Source organism: Corythoichthys intestinalis, chromosome 11 (genome assembly GCF_030265065.1).
Source record: "Corythoichthys intestinalis isolate RoL2023-P3 chromosome 11, ASM3026506v1, whole genome shotgun sequence".
NCBI classification, from domain to species: domain Eukaryota; kingdom Metazoa; phylum Chordata; class Actinopteri; order Syngnathiformes; family Syngnathidae; genus Corythoichthys; species Corythoichthys intestinalis.
Genome location: NC_080405.1, coordinates 10,001 through 25,859, shown reverse-complemented (window position 1 = coordinate 25,859; position 15,859 = coordinate 10,001). Strand labels below are relative to the sequence as shown.

General features: G+C 51.2%; 1 protein-coding gene across 1 annotated transcript; it reads right to left on the bottom strand.

The window, feature by feature from the left end:
- Positions 1–4,330: 4,330 nt before the first annotated feature.
- LOC130924268 (uncharacterized) lies at positions 4,331–9,864 on the bottom strand. Its single transcript, XM_057850708.1, has 2 exons — positions 9,177–9,864; positions 4,331–6,321 (listed from the first exon to the last, which is right to left on the bottom strand). Exon 2 carries the CDS (start codon positions 6,301–6,303, stop codon positions 4,630–4,632), a length of 1,674 nt encoding a protein of 557 aa, XP_057706691.1. The 5' UTR covers positions 6,304–6,321; positions 9,177–9,864; the 3' UTR covers positions 4,331–4,629.
- Positions 9,865–15,859: the final 5,995 nt, after the last annotated feature.

Sequence of the window (15,859 nt, the reverse complement as noted above, 5' to 3'; positions counted from 1 at the left end):
CCCCTTCTTACTTTGGCGACATCAGTCGACGCACAGGAATCGCCCGTCCGGGGCCACGGTTCGGTCCCGATCAACGGGACGGTTTCTTCCTTAAAATGAACTCGACAACATACTCGTCAATCTAACAGAGTTGGGCCAAGAAGTCGCCTCGCCCCCGTGTTGATCAGGCGGTAGCGTTTAGCGCTCACCGCCCGGTTCCATCCGTAGAAACCACGTACTTCCCCTAGTGCGCGCAACCCGATACTTACCGACCAGGTAGGAGAACGCCCCACGGTTAACGGGACCTATTACCGAAATTATACTGATTTTTAAGAGAAAAATTGGACTGGGGGAAAGAAACCTCGACCTAAGTGTGTGCGAAAGAGACACAGAGAAAAATAGAGAGAGAGAGAGAGAGAGAGAGAGAGAGAGAGTGTGTGTGTAAGAAAGAAGGAGAGAAAGAGAGAGACAAAGAAAAAAATTAAGAGAAGGAGAGAGAGAGAGAGAAAGAGAGAGAGATAAAGAGTGGCAGCAAAAGAAAAGGAGAGAGAGCGTGAGAAGGAAGGAGAGAGAGAGAGAGAGAGAAAAAATTAGAGATGGAAAGAAATAGAGAGAGAAAAAAAGAGAGATAGAGAGGAAGCAGCCAAAATCAAAGAAATAAGTACAAATAGAGCTAAAAACCAAGCGCGCGCGCTAGCGCGCGCACAACCGTGTCGGCGGCGTCACCAGGGTGGGAGAGAACCCCCCTGCCCACAGACTGTAGCAAAATCAACCGAAAATCCACATGGATATCAGGGATGACTTATCGTAAGTACCGCGCGTGCGATCACACGACCGCACGTGACTTATGTAAAAAATCATACATACATCTATATATATATATATATATATATACACACATACATATATATACACACACACACACACACCCACACGTGTAAAATGGGGCCCGCAGGCCCCCATTCATATCCCAGAAGCAAGCGTTAGCGCGCTAGCATTCGAGCGTGACCGTCCCTCGTCTCCCAACGTAGAGGGAGCGATCCGCTCGGCGTCGAAAGAAGAAAAACCATAAGCCCCACCCGGAGACATTCACCTCCATGAGAGTTTTGAAACTACGACGACCCCGTCCGGGTTCGGTGCGGTTCTTAACGGAGCTGGGTAAAGTGGACCTGCGTCGTCAGCAGCGGTCCCCACAGTCCTCGACTGTTTCGGGCCATTTATTCACTGGACAGCCTCGTGTGGGGGGGCCCCGTCCGGGACGATCAACTCCCGGACCCGTCCACTATACTATCGGAGTACCCGCATGGTTCGTCGGAGTTCAGCGTGGGATTACCCGGACCGCCTAGGGTCCCGGACCCCCTTCGCCTTTATTTCCTGGAGCGCTGCGTCAGCAGTTTTCCTTTTTGGGAACGGTTTTTTCGGCACTTTGCTCGGTTCAGCACGCCCGCGGGCGGTCTCGTGACCGGAGCCCGTTCCGGTCGCGGCCTACGGCCTTTGCAGCCCTTCTTTTGGCAGCGTGCGCGCGCGCGCGAGAGAAATACCGGCGGCGGACCTGTTCGAGGTCCGTGCACACACACGCGCACGTACGCACACACTCACACACAGAGAAAGTAGTACTGGACAGGCACACGTGTCTATTCAGAATCGGTCCCTTCCGGGTGTCCCGGCCGCCGCGCAACCGGACGAAGGCGGCGGGGAGTCGTCACCAGACTTACCGTGTATTCGCAGTCTTGTTTTCATCAATTTTCTCTCGCCGAGTCACGGCACTTCAGCGGCGGCGTCGCCCGTAACCGTGGCCTCTCGCGTCGGGATTCGACTGCTTCGCCCTTCGCGGACCGCCTTCCGGTCCCGGTCGTCGACGGCGTAGGTTCACCGACTTTCTCCCACCGGGTAGCAGAGCAGAGCAGGACCTCGGTCTTAGACGAAGCGATAAAACGTCACGCCAAATAGGACTTTAGCCCGTTCCCCCCATAAATTCCTTCTCTAGCCTCCCACAGTTCAACTGTCGGCGCCCTTCAGTATTCCGACTCTAGTCCCATAATACAATAGCCGCTCGACTTATGTGCAACTTCACGGTAGACTTCACCTATTTCAAGTAGCAGGACCACCGTTCATTCCTCCTAAAACAAGCATCCCCACCGCACATTGCTACGGTGTCCCCCAGTATGAGAAAAAAAAGGGGGCCTAATATGTCCAGTTAGAAGTTAAAAAAATTATTTCCATCTCCCCGCGCATTTTGCGGGAGTTCTATTCGTTCCCCAACTCACCTGACTGGCGTCCCGCCATAATTGACCATCCCCGCCATTTTTGCCCGCCCTCGGGCAAGTGCACGAGTCCGCACGGACCTTGCTAAAATACGTGGCCGCAGCCGTGACTAATACGCACCAATATGTCATTATTTCCGTTTTCATTTAGTAGTGTACTCACCTCGTTTTTTTGTACGACCACTTGTCGTCCAAGGGGCTCCGAGCTAAGTACCTCTAGTCGCACGTTAAATAGTTCGGTCGCATCGGAGAACTTCGGGAAAGAACGCCCTCACGCCACTTGACTTTCCCCGCCCACCTCCGGTGGCCGACGTCGGAAGCCGCAAGGTTTCACGGGAGATGTAGTCGCCTTCACGGGCGTCACCGCGGCACATCGTTTCAAACTCGAACCGAACGGTGTCTATCCAGCACCCCAGCGGTTCGTTCGTCCGTCCTCGCGTTCGGATCGCCGCGGAAGCCTCTCACTGGATTTCCCGTGTTCTTGTTTTGACAGTATACGTGTTTTTGTATTTCATTTTTTAGGGCAATTACAATTGCCTCTGTTCGACACCAGTCGTCGCTTTTTTACCATGTTTATGTCTCATACAGCGGCACATCTTCGTATCCGTTCGGAAAGAATCGTGCCCCCGACGGTCGGGCTCTTCGCGTCATTTCCGGTCGCCTGGACTACATTCTCGCAAAGCCCTCTGGGAGATGTAGTCGCCCTCCACGGCATTTATGCTTTTTACACATGGCTTCTTACGTCGCGCGAATTCGCAAATAGACGTTAACGGCCCGCGTGATTTCACTCCGTAGCACAACAAGGCCTTCGCGCTAGGAAGATCTGACCATTGTGTCCGCGATCCGAGCATCGACTCGGCTAACGCACTTCCGCGTTCGTGTGTTTCCACTTGAATTTCCAGCGATCGCTTTTTTCACCGCGATCGGATTCACCCGGGCCACAAAGGTCGCCGGTTTCGCAAAGTCTGACACCGCCATTTCCCTTGTCTCCCTGGCGCACGGCGGGCCGACACGAACGTGACAGGACGAATGGAGATCGCGCCGTTAGTAATCCAGCCCCTCGGGGCGCTTCCGGTTGGTCGGCCACAGGCCGCGCAAAGCCTCACGGGAATTGTAGTAGCCGTGCGCGGCATCTCTGTACCAAAACTCCTTATGTCCGACTAATCGCGCAAAGTTAATTTTAAAACATGATTTCTCCCCACTTCCATAGGCCAGTCAGGCAGCCCAAAATGGAACTTTCCTTCCTTCCTTCTGTTACGTATGTCAAAAGTTGAACGACGGCACTTCCGTGTTTTACTCCATTGAGCAGCCAGCCATTGACTTGCATAGACGCGTGCTTACTTCCGCCCCGACTCCCACATGGCTATTTTCTAAGCCAATCAGGCGTTGCTACGTCATCGTAGCGGCGACCGAAACGGCGCTATCTACCTGTAACGTTTATTTACGTCCCAAATAAACAATTAAAATTAATCCCTAAATTCATCCAGTAGCCCAAAAACCCCCAATATTAACCCCAATAATTCCTATTAGCTCACCAGTATAATAAAAAGTAAATTATTAAAGTATTGGTGATAAACTAATCTCCCCTCGGGGCAAAACACGTACACTGGCGCCCTCCGGTGGGAAAGAAAACAAATTACAACTACTTACTATAGGTCATAGAAGAGTCCCATTGTCCTGATTGGGAGCCACACCGTCTAAAACCTGTTCTTGGGAAAAACATACGGTCTCCGAGAGTCATTTGTCCATTTTTCAAACAACACGGCCAAACGTCCAAAGTTGTTAAGCAAACATATTTATTAATTAACAAACGGGAATCAACAATCCTTATTGAACGAACAAAGAAAAGTACACTCAAAAACACAACCGAATTATCACCAGGGCAAGAGAGGGCCCCTTCAAAAACGCCGGAATACCAGCATAAATTGTATTGAAAAAATATGAACAAAAACAAACCAACAAGAACCTGAAAAAGAATTATATATAGAAATTATGTACATGTACGTGTATACATACATATATAAAAAAATTATCCACCCATATACATATGGTACAATATGAAAAAAAACAATCCGAGAAAGAAAAAAAACCTTTTCTTACAAGCCTTGAAACAAAACCAAACCGTCCCATGAAAACAAGAAAAGCCCACCAAAGTCCTCTTAACTCAAAAATCGCACAGTTATAAACACAGAAAGCAAAAACAGCCCAACGGGCATCGCACTCGGAAGCGAGGCATAAACCGTGTCGGCGGGTGCGTGGCTGCAAACGTCACGAACAAAGAGCTCAATTTTACGAAGGGACAGAGAGTGGTGGAAAAATTATTTTTTATATTTTTGGGGAGGACGGGTCCAGCCGTAAGTTTTCCTATTCGGAAAACCCGGAGACACTACAAACGTCCCCCTTCCAAAAAACCTTCGTACCACAAGGCCCACATATTTTTGGCCGTGGCTGGGGACCAGTGGATCCCGTCCCCGAGCGTCTCAAATAATTGGTCTCCCAATTTAGGGATCCCGTAACCTGTCTCTCCTATCATAAAATTGAGCTGTTCTATTTTGGCCCGTACGAAGTTGGTCATTAACGGCGAGTGGTTTATTCTCGGGATACCTATATCGCTCTGCGGGAAAGTCTTCTTCGCCACCTCGGCCAGATTCTTGACGTCTTCTCTGAGTTTCGAGGGGTTCGTTTGGTTTCTGTCGTTCAGGCCTACTGAAAGGATGACTTTCTTGGGAGGGACCACTATTTTGGTTCTGAAGGCCAGAACGTGAACCAGGTGGTTCATTTTGGCGCCCGGATAGGAGTCCATTTGAACGTTCGTGTTTCTGACTCCCGGTAGCCTAGAGATGTTTGAATCGCCCATGATTAATATGGGCCTATCCACCACTAGGTCCCAATTCCCGTATTTGTCACCCTTATGGTCGTGAAATTTAAACAATTGCATTCCGTCAATTCGCAACTTGACGCCCTCCCCCTTACTGACACCCCACTCGCCTTCTTTCTCCACCGGACGTCCAGGGGCCGCTTCGTCCGGCATGCGAAGCGCTCGCGGGACAAGGGCTCTCTGCGGTTTTCCACCGGGGGTCTCGCTCATGTCCCCGCGAGGCGGGGACGGCGCCATCAGGCTCTCGAGGATCGGGGAGGTCATCACCACCGTGCTCGTGTCTACCGTCTCGATGTCCCAAGGCGGGGCTTCCTCCACTTCCATCAGGGCGTCGTCCGAGATCAGGTCGATTTCCGGCAAGGTGGGCGTGATCGCCCTTTCGAGGGCCTCGACCAGGGGGTCGGAGGGCTCCTCCGGTCCCAACAGGACTTCTAACGGCGGGGTGTATTCTGCAAGCAGTGCATCCAGATCTAAGTCATCATCGGTCGTTCTTACCGACTTCTGTTTCTTCTTTTTTCCGTGACTTTCGAGGGCCAGGTTCTCTTCGGGTCCGTCGTTCGGCTTCCTTTTGGTCGGCGCCCCAGGGTTCGCGGTCGACGTGGACGGCCGCGTTTCTTCGGCGTTGCTCGGCCCCTCCGGGGTCCAGGCGTCCGTTTGCGTGTACGCGGAGACCATCGGTCTCGTCGACGGACCTGGAATCGACGCGTCCGGCCTATCTACCGGGGTGTCCCATCTACCTGTCGGGGGCTGAGCTCCCGCTACACCCATAATAAATTCAATTTCCGCGCTCGCCTTCGCCAGAGTGGCCTGCCGTAGAGTGTCTAGATCTAATCTAGCCCACTTCACCGCCAAGGACAGCGCGTCTTGCCAGCGTGCATTTTTGAACCTGCCGAGTTCAATTTTAAGCGACGCCAAAGTTTCCGAATAATGTTCGAAGAGCGACTGTTGTGTCACGTACGCCCAATTCTTAGCATTGTACTTGGTCAATGTATTGATTTTCTCATTCGGATTGGAGGGCTTGACCCCTTCTACCAGTGATTTTTCCAGGAGTCGAATGCCCCATGGCGGGCGGTCGGCGTCCGCCACACTCTCAAGATGGTGTGACGTCCTGATGAACCTTGTCATCAGTCTGGCCAGAAATTTCAGATCCCCCGTCGCCAGTTGTTTACCCCGTCCCTCCATTCTCACCGCGAAGTTTTCCTGGATTTCAGAGAGCCAATAGGAATACAAACAGAAAGACAAAATTCACCGAGTCAATTTCCGAGGGTATTTCGAAATTGATAAAAAATTCAAGATTAATTATTCCGCACGAAAGCCGCACCACTCCGTCTCCTGAAAAAACCTTTTTTGTTTAAATCCAACGTATACCCACCCTTTCAAATATCAGCGAGCTACATTAGGTCAGACATCCAAGGAATTGGAAGAAAAAGAAGGAAAGAAGAGAGAGTATGGAAACGTTAGTGTTATTTCAATCAAAGGCCCGTATGGTAGACCCCCGAAGGGTTTCCGGATTCACCCCGTTAGGGTTGGTCCGAGTGGTGGGGGCAAATGACTCCTTTCTAATCGTGTCCAGTCCCTTGTTAGGAAACTGGAAAGGAGGGGTGAATTGAGTTTAGTTCACGGGGGTGGGATTAGGTGTCCAATTCTAAAGTGGACAAAGTCCTTTTGTTGAGTTTAGTGGAAGAGAACAGGGAAGGGCCTACCGAGACCAAAATTTGGGCAAGACTCTTCGTTGGGGTTAGTCGAAAGGAAGGGTGGTTCCACAGGCCACCGAGGGGTTTCCACACGTACCTCGTTAAGTTTAGCTCACGGGGTCAAGTGCCCTATTCCAAATCGGATAGCGCCCTCTAGTTAAGTTTAGTGGAAGAGGATGGGGAAGGTTGTTCTACCGAGACCCAAAGAGGGCCCTAGCTCAGATTAAGTTTAGTTCAATTTATTTCCCTAGGACTTTTATGTTTAGTGGGGGGGAAGGGGGGGGGGGGGTTTGTTTGTTTACAATAAATCCAATTAAGTATATCAATTGCCCGGAGGTAGCCAAAAAGAGGGGGGCCGTCGCGATCAGCAAAGGGGGAGTAGACCAGACCCGACCGCACCGCACCGCGGCTAAAACCAACTAGCCCGCAACGGCTTACCGATCGGAAAAAACCAGAATATCACAGGACTCACGGGACGGGAGGACCTTGACTAGGTCCCAAACGTCAGTCGATGTCGCCGCAAGACTTCAAAGGGAAACAGTCGTCCGGGGTTCTGGCGGGTTAGGTGAGTACACTCTATCTCGATGGCATCCCCGGTACGTCTTACGACTACCCGGTGTGTGGAGTACCAAAGGCAATGCGACTGACCCTCGCTAGTCACTGTGACCCCCTTCTTACTTTGGCGACATCAGTCGACGCACAGGAATCGCCCGTCCGGGGCCACGGTTCGGTCCCGATCAACGGGACGGTTTCTTCCTTAAAATGAACTCGACAACATACTCGTCAATCTAACAGAGTTGGGCCAAGAAGTCGCCTCGCCCCCGTGTTGATCAGGCGGTAGCGTTTAGCGCTCACCGCCCGGTTCCATCCGTAGAAACCACGTACTTCCCCTAGTGCGCGCAACCCGATACTTACCGACCAGGTAGGAGAACGCCCCACGGTTAACGGGACCTATTACCGAAATTATACTGATTTTTAAGAGAAAAATTGGACTGGGGGAAAGAAACCTCGACCTAAGTGTGTGCGAAAGAGACACAGAGAAAAATAGAGAGAGAGAGAGAGAGAGAGAGAGAGAGAGAGTGTGTGTGTAAGAAAGAAGGAGAGAAAGAGAGAGACAAAGAAAAAAATTAAGAGAAGGAGAGAGAGAGAGAGAAAGAGAGAGAGATAAAGAGTGGCAGCAAAAGAAAAGGAGAGAGAGCGTGAGAAGGAAGGAGAGAGAGAGAGAGAGAGAAAAAATTAGAGATGGAAAGAAATAGAGAGAGAAAAAAAGAGAGATAGAGAGGAAGCAGCCAAAATCAAAGAAATAAGTACAAATAGAGCTAAAAACCAAGCGCGCGCGCTAGCGCGCGCACAACCGTGTCGGCGGCGTCACCAGGGTGGGAGAGAACCCCCCTGCCCACAGACTGTAGCAAAATCAACCGAAAATCCACATGGATATCAGGGATGACTTATCGTAAGTACCGCGCGTGCGATCACACGACCGCACGTGACTTATGTAAAAAATCATACATACATCTATATATATATATATATATATATACACACATACATATATATACACACACACACACACACCCACACGTGTAAAATGGGGCCCGCAGGCCCCCATTCATATCCCAGAAGCAAGCGTTAGCGCGCTAGCATTCGAGCGTGACCGTCCCTCGTCTCCCAACGTAGAGGGAGCGATCCGCTCGGCGTCGAAAGAAGAAAAACCATAAGCCCCACCCGGAGACATTCACCTCCATGAAAGTTTTGAAACTACGACGACCCCGTCCGGGTTCGGTGCGGTTCTTAACGGAGCTGGGTAAAGTGGACCTGCGTCGTCAGCAGCGGTCCCCACAGTCCTCGACTGTTTCGGGCCATTTATTCACTGGACAGCCTCGTGTGGGGGGGCCCCGTCCGGGACGATCAACTCCCGGACCCGTCCACTATACTATCGGAGTACCCGCATGGTTCGTCGGAGGTCAGCGTGGGATTACCCGGACCGCCTAGGGTCCCGGACCCCCTTCGCCTTTGTTTCCTGGAGCGCTGCGTCAGCAGTTTTCCTTTTTGGGAACGGTTTTTTCGGCACTTTGCTCGGTTCAGCACGCCCGCGGGCGGTCTCGTGACCGGAGCCCGTTCCGGTCGCGGCCTACGGCCTTTGCAGCCCTTCTTTTGGCAGCGTGCGCGCGCGCGCGAGAGAAATACCGGCGGCGGACCTGTTCGAGGTCCGTGCACACACACGCGCACGTACGCACACACTCACACACAGAGAAAGTAGTACTGGACAGGCACACGTGTCTATTCAGAATCGGTCCCTTCCGGGTGCCCCGGCCGCCGCGCAACCGGACGAAGGCGGCGGGGAGTCGTCACCAGACTTACCGTGTATTCGCAGTCTTGTTTTCATCAATTTTCTCTCGCCGAGTCACGGCACTTCAGCGGCGGCGTCGCCCGTAACCGTGGCCTCTCGCGTCGGGATTCGACTGCTTCGCCCTTCGCGGACCGCCTTCCGGTCCCGGTCGTCGACGGCGTAGGTTCACCGACTTTCTCCCACCGGGCAGCAGAGCAGAGCAGGACCTCGGTCTTAGACGAAGCGATAAAACGTCACGCCAAATAGGACTTTAGCCCGTTCCCCCCATAAATTCCTTCTCTAGCCTCCCACAGTTCAACTGTCGGCGCCCTTCAGTATTCCGACTCTAGTCCCATAATACAATAGCCGCTCGACTTATGTGCAACTTCACGGTAGACTTCACCTATTTCAAGTAGCAGGACCACCGTTCATTCCTCCTAAAACAAGCATCCCCACCGCACATTGCTACGGTGTCCCCCAGTATGAGAAAAAAAAGGGGGCCTAATATGTCCAGTTAGAAGTTAAAAAAATTATTTCCATCTCCCCGCGCATTTTGCGGGAGTTCTATTCGTTCCCCAACTCACCTGACTGGCGTCCCGCCATAATTGACCATCCCCGCCATTTTTGCCCGCCCTCGGGCAAGTGCACGAGTCCGCACGGACCTTGCTAAAATACGTGGCCGCAGCCGTGACTAATACGCACCAATATGTCATTATTTCCGTTTTCATTTAGTAGTGTACTCACCTCGTTTTTTTGTACGACCACTTGTCGTCCAAGGGTTAGGGTTAGGGTTAGGGTTAGGTTAGGGTTAGGGTTAGGGTTTAGGGTTAGGGTTAGGGTTTAGGTTAGGGTTAGGGTTAGGGTTAGGGTTAGGTTGGGGAAGAATTCCCTCCCTCTCCGGGGGGGAGGAGGAGCCCCTCCCCACTCCCAGGATCGGGAAGGACGCGCGCTGTCCATCCGCGCCTCCCCACGGTCCCCCCAACGCGGAGGCGGTGGCTGGCGGCGTCCACGAGGGCGACGCCTCACCACCGTCCACTCGTCACGCCCTGCCATTATTTTCAGTTTGAGTTTGTTTGTATTTGTTTTAATTATTGTTTACTTTGGTGTGTTTGTTTGGTTGTATTATTGTTTTGGTGTATTTGTACGCATTCAATTTTTTATTTTATTTTTTGGCAGGATAATTTGTACAATGTATTTTATTGATTGGTTTAATCGTATTTTAATTATCAATTATTTTTTCCAAATTTTGTCAGAATTAGCGAATATTTTAACTTTTGTTTGTTTGTTTTTTTGTTGAGGGTAAATTACAAATTGATTTTAAGGGTTTTTTAATGTCAAAATTTAATTTCCAATTATGTGTTTAATTTGGAGCAATTTTCGGTAAGTGTTTGTATTATTTTCGCAGTTTAATTCAGGTATTTATTTAATCAATTAATTAATCTTTTATTTAATATAGTCAGTGAGGTTGGAAATTAATTCAGGAATTTATTTAATCAATTAATTAATCTTTTATTTAATTTAATCAGGCGCACCACGTGGGCTTTGCTATCTAATTAATAAGTGTGAATGGATGAATGTGGTAGAAGTGTGAATGTGCCAAAATGGGTGTGTGAATGTTTGTAGGTGTATGAGTGTGAATGAAAAGTGCGTGTGTGGGTGCTTGAGAACTCTTTTTCTTTCTTTCCTCCTCTTTCCCCCACCGCTCTCAACACCACAAACAAAAAGAAAAGCAAAAATAAATTGGCCAAAAAGGTAACGTGTGTCGTCAGTCGACGTTTCGGTCCTCAACGGACCTTCCTCAGGACGAAAACACACGTTAAAAGACGCGAGGACGTCGCAGCAGGCACGCAAGCCGTCAACGAGGCGCGCTGCCTCCTCGCGCGCAGCGAATTCTAAAGTGCGTCACACCGCGAAGCACGACGCCACAAAAAGCGCGCCGCACCTCACAAGCACCACGCACCACAGAAGACACCAGACACACAAGCAGACAACACGCACACGACAATTGGCCCTCAAAAAAGCAAACAAATCCACTCGCAAATAGTAATTAGCACAGCAGCAGTAGCGGCAGCGATGTTGCACCGTCGAGCTCCGGCTGCAGAATGAACTGCGCATGTGCAGTATGCCGCTATACTCAGTCTTTTCGAGCTGGCGCTGTGCAGCCACTTTTTTCATTATTTTTTTCTCGTTATTTTTTTGAGTTGGAGCGAAAGTTGTGTATGTATGTGTACTCTTCGTGTATTTTGAATGTAGTGTATGTATATTTTGCATAAAAAAATAAAAAAATACCAAAAAAAATGAGAAAAATGAATTGTGTGTGAAGATAAATGTGAATATCTCTGTAAATATTTTGTGTATGAAGTCCAAATTAAGTGCGATGTAAATAGGAGTGTCCCAATAGGCCATATAAACCATTGGTGTCCAACATATGGAACGCGGGCCAAAAGTGGTCCCAAGCATAATTGGGGTTAGGGCCCAAATAGAAATTTGGGGTTAGGGCCTATGCCCCTCTAACGCTCTCCCCTCGCCGGGCAACCAATGGCCCGCGGGCCAATTGCGGCCCAAGGCTTGGGGTTAGGGCCCAAAGGGCGAATTTTGAGTTTAGGGGTAGGAGAGGCTAGGGTTCGTGTGGAGGAGGGCTGGGGAGACCTAGGGCACACGCCCCCTAGGGTTGAGGTTAGTGTAGAGGGCAGGGCAGGGCGATCTCTGTCCTCCTGACCCTCGTTCAGCCCCTCGGCGGCTAGCCTAGTCCCCAGTCTCCAGATCCACCTGAACTCTGCCCTCTTCCTCTGACTCGTCGTCCAAGCCGAATTCCGCTCCAGACCCGTCACGCGGACCTCCTGAAATCCGTGGTCCATGAAGTGACGCACAAGTCTGGTATGGGTTTTTTTGTGTCTCAAAATATTGGACTTGTGTTGTGCCAATCTTGTGGATAGAGTGTTCGCCGTCTCCCCAACATAGATGGATCCGCAACGGTTACACGAAATCAAATAAACACAATTATCCGAACGCATAGACAACGATTGTTCCAACTGGAACATCTGTCCAGTGGACAAGTTGCGAACAAATCTTTTCTTGGAATAAATTCGTTGCGTCGGAAGCGGCTTCTCCTTCCGCAAGTTCGGCAGCTTAGCGCGCACCAGCAAGTCGGTCAGATTCTTGTTCTTCCTGTAGGCCGAGATAATGTCTCGGTCCGACAGGGCAGGAATCGCCGACTTGCCTACCTCAAAATTGCACTTAACGTGGCTGTTGAAACGCCTAGTGAACGTAGAATAAGTGGTGACGAATGGAATACGATCTTCCGTCGATTTAGTGGTATTTTCCAAAAATGTGCGAAGACATTTGCGAAGAAACGACCTACTGTAGGCCCGACGTCTGAGAGCGGTGAAAAGAATTTTTGTAGCCTCCTGGAAATCAACGTAATTCGAACAGATTCTGTGGAACCTCAGCAACTGCGACTTGACCAGTCCCCCGAAGGTGTGTCTAGGGTGAAAACTGGATTTGTGGACAAGAGCGTGGGTGTCAGTGACCTTAAAGAACACCTTGATGTCCAGGGTTCCGCGGCTGGCGAAATTCGGTCCTTTGTACACAGTCACATCTAAAAAATCGATGGACGTGTCCGACCATTCCGCTTTGACTTGGATGGAAGAGTTGTGAGCGTTCAGGATTGAAACAAAGCAATCGAATTCCGATTTGTCACCCGGCCAAATGCCCCAGATATCGTCAAGATATCTGATGTAGCAAGTGGGCTTCATGGGACACTTCGCCATCACCTCTTCCTCCCAGTTGGCCATATAAATATTGGCGTACGAGGGGGCGAATCTCTTCCCCATCGCAGTGCCCTTCACTTGCAGGAAATATTCCCCGCCAAACACAAAATCGTTTCGTTTTAAGTTGATTTCCAGGAGCTGCAACAGCTCGTCGTCAGGTCTCCCAGGATCTGGGTACTTTTCAAAGAATTTCCGAACTGTTCGAATGCCGTCGTCGATGGGAATATTGGTATACAAGCTCTCGACGTCCATGGAGAAGAAGGCAAATCGTGCAGGCATTTTCAAAGTCTTGACGATCCGAATGAACTCATACGTGTCCTTAACGTAGGACGGATGTTTGATGGACAGGGGAAACAGATGGTGCTCTATGAATTCCGCCGTCGCATAAGTGTCGCTTCCGCAATCTGAGACGATTGGCCTGCCAGGCGGGACTTCATAGGGCACGGCCCACTTGTCGGGGCTCTTGTGGATTTTGGGCAAGATGTAGAACCGCCTCTCACGCGGTTCTGCACTGCCCTTCAAATACAGCATTTGTTTATGACTGATGAATTTTTTGTCCTTCAACGCGGCCACAATTCGATTGATCATCGGCAAGGTCTCCCAATAGATAGGTTTCTCCAGTTTCGTGTAATAGACCGGATCACTCAATTGACGTTTGACCTCCGTGACGTATTGGTCCCTGTCCATCACGACCACCGCCGAGCCTTTATCGGCCGGCTTGATGATAATGTGAGTCGCTCGTTGAAGGTCCTTCAACGCACGCAATTGGCTGTCGGTCACATTGGGTTTTTCTGTCCACGGCGCGAAATTTTGGTTGAGCCACTGTACGTCCCTGTCCATCATTTGTACGAGTTCTTTTGGCAACTTCTCCGCGGGAGGCGTCCACTCAGTCGGTCCCACAAACGGCGTTTTCGGACCCGCGAGCGGTACCCCGAAGTAAGCGGCCAATTTCAGGCGTCTGTGAAATCGCTGCAAGTCGAATTCTAATTGTTCTTTGTCTTGCATACCTTTTTGCGTGACCGGTATAAAGGACAAACCCCTTTGTAGCAACACATATTGGTCTCTGGTCAATTTAAAGTTCTTAGCCAAAACCACCACGTCTCTGCCGACTAAAGAACGTGCGGACTGAGACCCCCGTGCGTTGCTGCTTGGGGGAATTACCAGTTTAACAACCGGCACCAATGCTCCAACATTTTGGTGGCAGTCGCGGCAGTCCAATGGATGCCATCATCCTCAACATGAAAGTCCTCGGCAGGCAGCGGTTCGAGATATGGCATATTGCGACGCACATGTTCATTCAGATCCGTCAGATTCTCGCGTTCTTCACGCGGAAGTTTGTCGGAGAAGTTAACCAGCGGGATCCAGATTTCCGCGTACGGAAACATTCGTTTGGCTGTGCGAAGTGCCGCTTGCACGTTCTTGATGGTGGTCTCCCGCGGTTTATTCTGGCGACTGTTAATGCCAAAGGACAAGACCAATTTCTGTACAACGACCTGATCCAAGACATGCGGGCTAGTCAACAGCATTTCCCCGTGCCTGAAATGGGCACCGGGAAAACTGTCAATTTGGAGATCGTCCACACTGTAACCCGGAATGCGCGCCAAATTGGAATCGCCAATGATCAGGTTCTTCTTGTGTACAATCAGTTTCCATTCGTTCTTTTTGCGCACCTGCCGATGCCGAAAAACCACATGTTCGTGAACATACGGCGAATCTGGCAGTGGCACCAAACTGGGAGACTCTGGCATGTCCGGCGCATCGCCCAACAACTCATCAGGGGTCGCGATCGGCCTCCTTTCAGGAGTCGTGGCCGGTCGCCGTTCCGGAGTCCGTTCAATCACCCTGTGGACCTGCAGTTCGTCAGGAGCGAGAACCCTTTCACCACCAGAGCCCGGGCCCGAGCCTTCTGAATCGGCCTCCGAAGCTTCGGAGCCGTCAGACTCGTCGGACCCTGAGGCGTCGGAGTCGGACCCGTCGCTCTGCTCGACCACCTGGTCTTCATCGAACCCCATCAAATCTTCTTCCAGTACCGCCCCCACATTGTCTTCCGTCAACACCACACCCCGGGTTGTTCTATTCGGTCTGGGCTCCAGGGGGCGCCTGACACTGGGCGCCACACTCACGGGGACGTCCTCCCGCCGGAGCAGACCCCGTCTCTCCCTGGGAACCCGACGGTCACGAGGACGGCCAGGCGTCCACCAGTCCAACCCCTCCGCGTTCCCAGGATCTGCCGGAACCGGGTCGTCGTCAGCCGGAACCGGTCGACTTTCAAGCTGCACCTTCTTCTTCCTTTTCATTCGTTCACCAATCTTCTGCTGTCTCCGATCAGCCTTCCCGGCCTCAAGTTCCCGCTCAATCAAGCCTTGTGCATGATCAAAGACCGCCTGCGTCACCCTCGGCAAATTCCGTCTTGCCCAACGCATAGCAACCTCCCAGGCCGCTTTCCAACTCGGGGTAATACACAGCTTGACATCCAGCAGCATCGCCTGTAGCTTGGCCTGATAATGTTGTTTCAAAATCAGGCACGTGGTGTAGCCCCAGTTTTTGGCATTGCCCACAATCAAATCGGTGGTTTCAGGCGTCGGAAACGCAGGCTTGATCACGGTTGACAGATCCCTGACCAACCGTTCAATGGTAAGCGGTTCAGGCCTGTCATTCTCCATATCGACGTTGCGCAGATGATGGACAGTTCGAATGACGCCATGCAAGTAACGCACGAGCCTCCCAAACACTGGGTCAGCTGCCTGGCGTCTCACATCTGTTCCATCGACACGGTCATCCACTGGTTCCCGCGTCCCAGTCCGCTCCCCTCTGCGAACCACATCCGCATAAGTCCTGCGCGGGGGGCCACCGTAGGGAGGCCGGCGCGGAGGCTCGGGCCGGATTAGGTTGGGGAAGAATTCCCTCCCTCTCCGGGGGGGAGGAGGAGCCCCTCCCCACTCCCA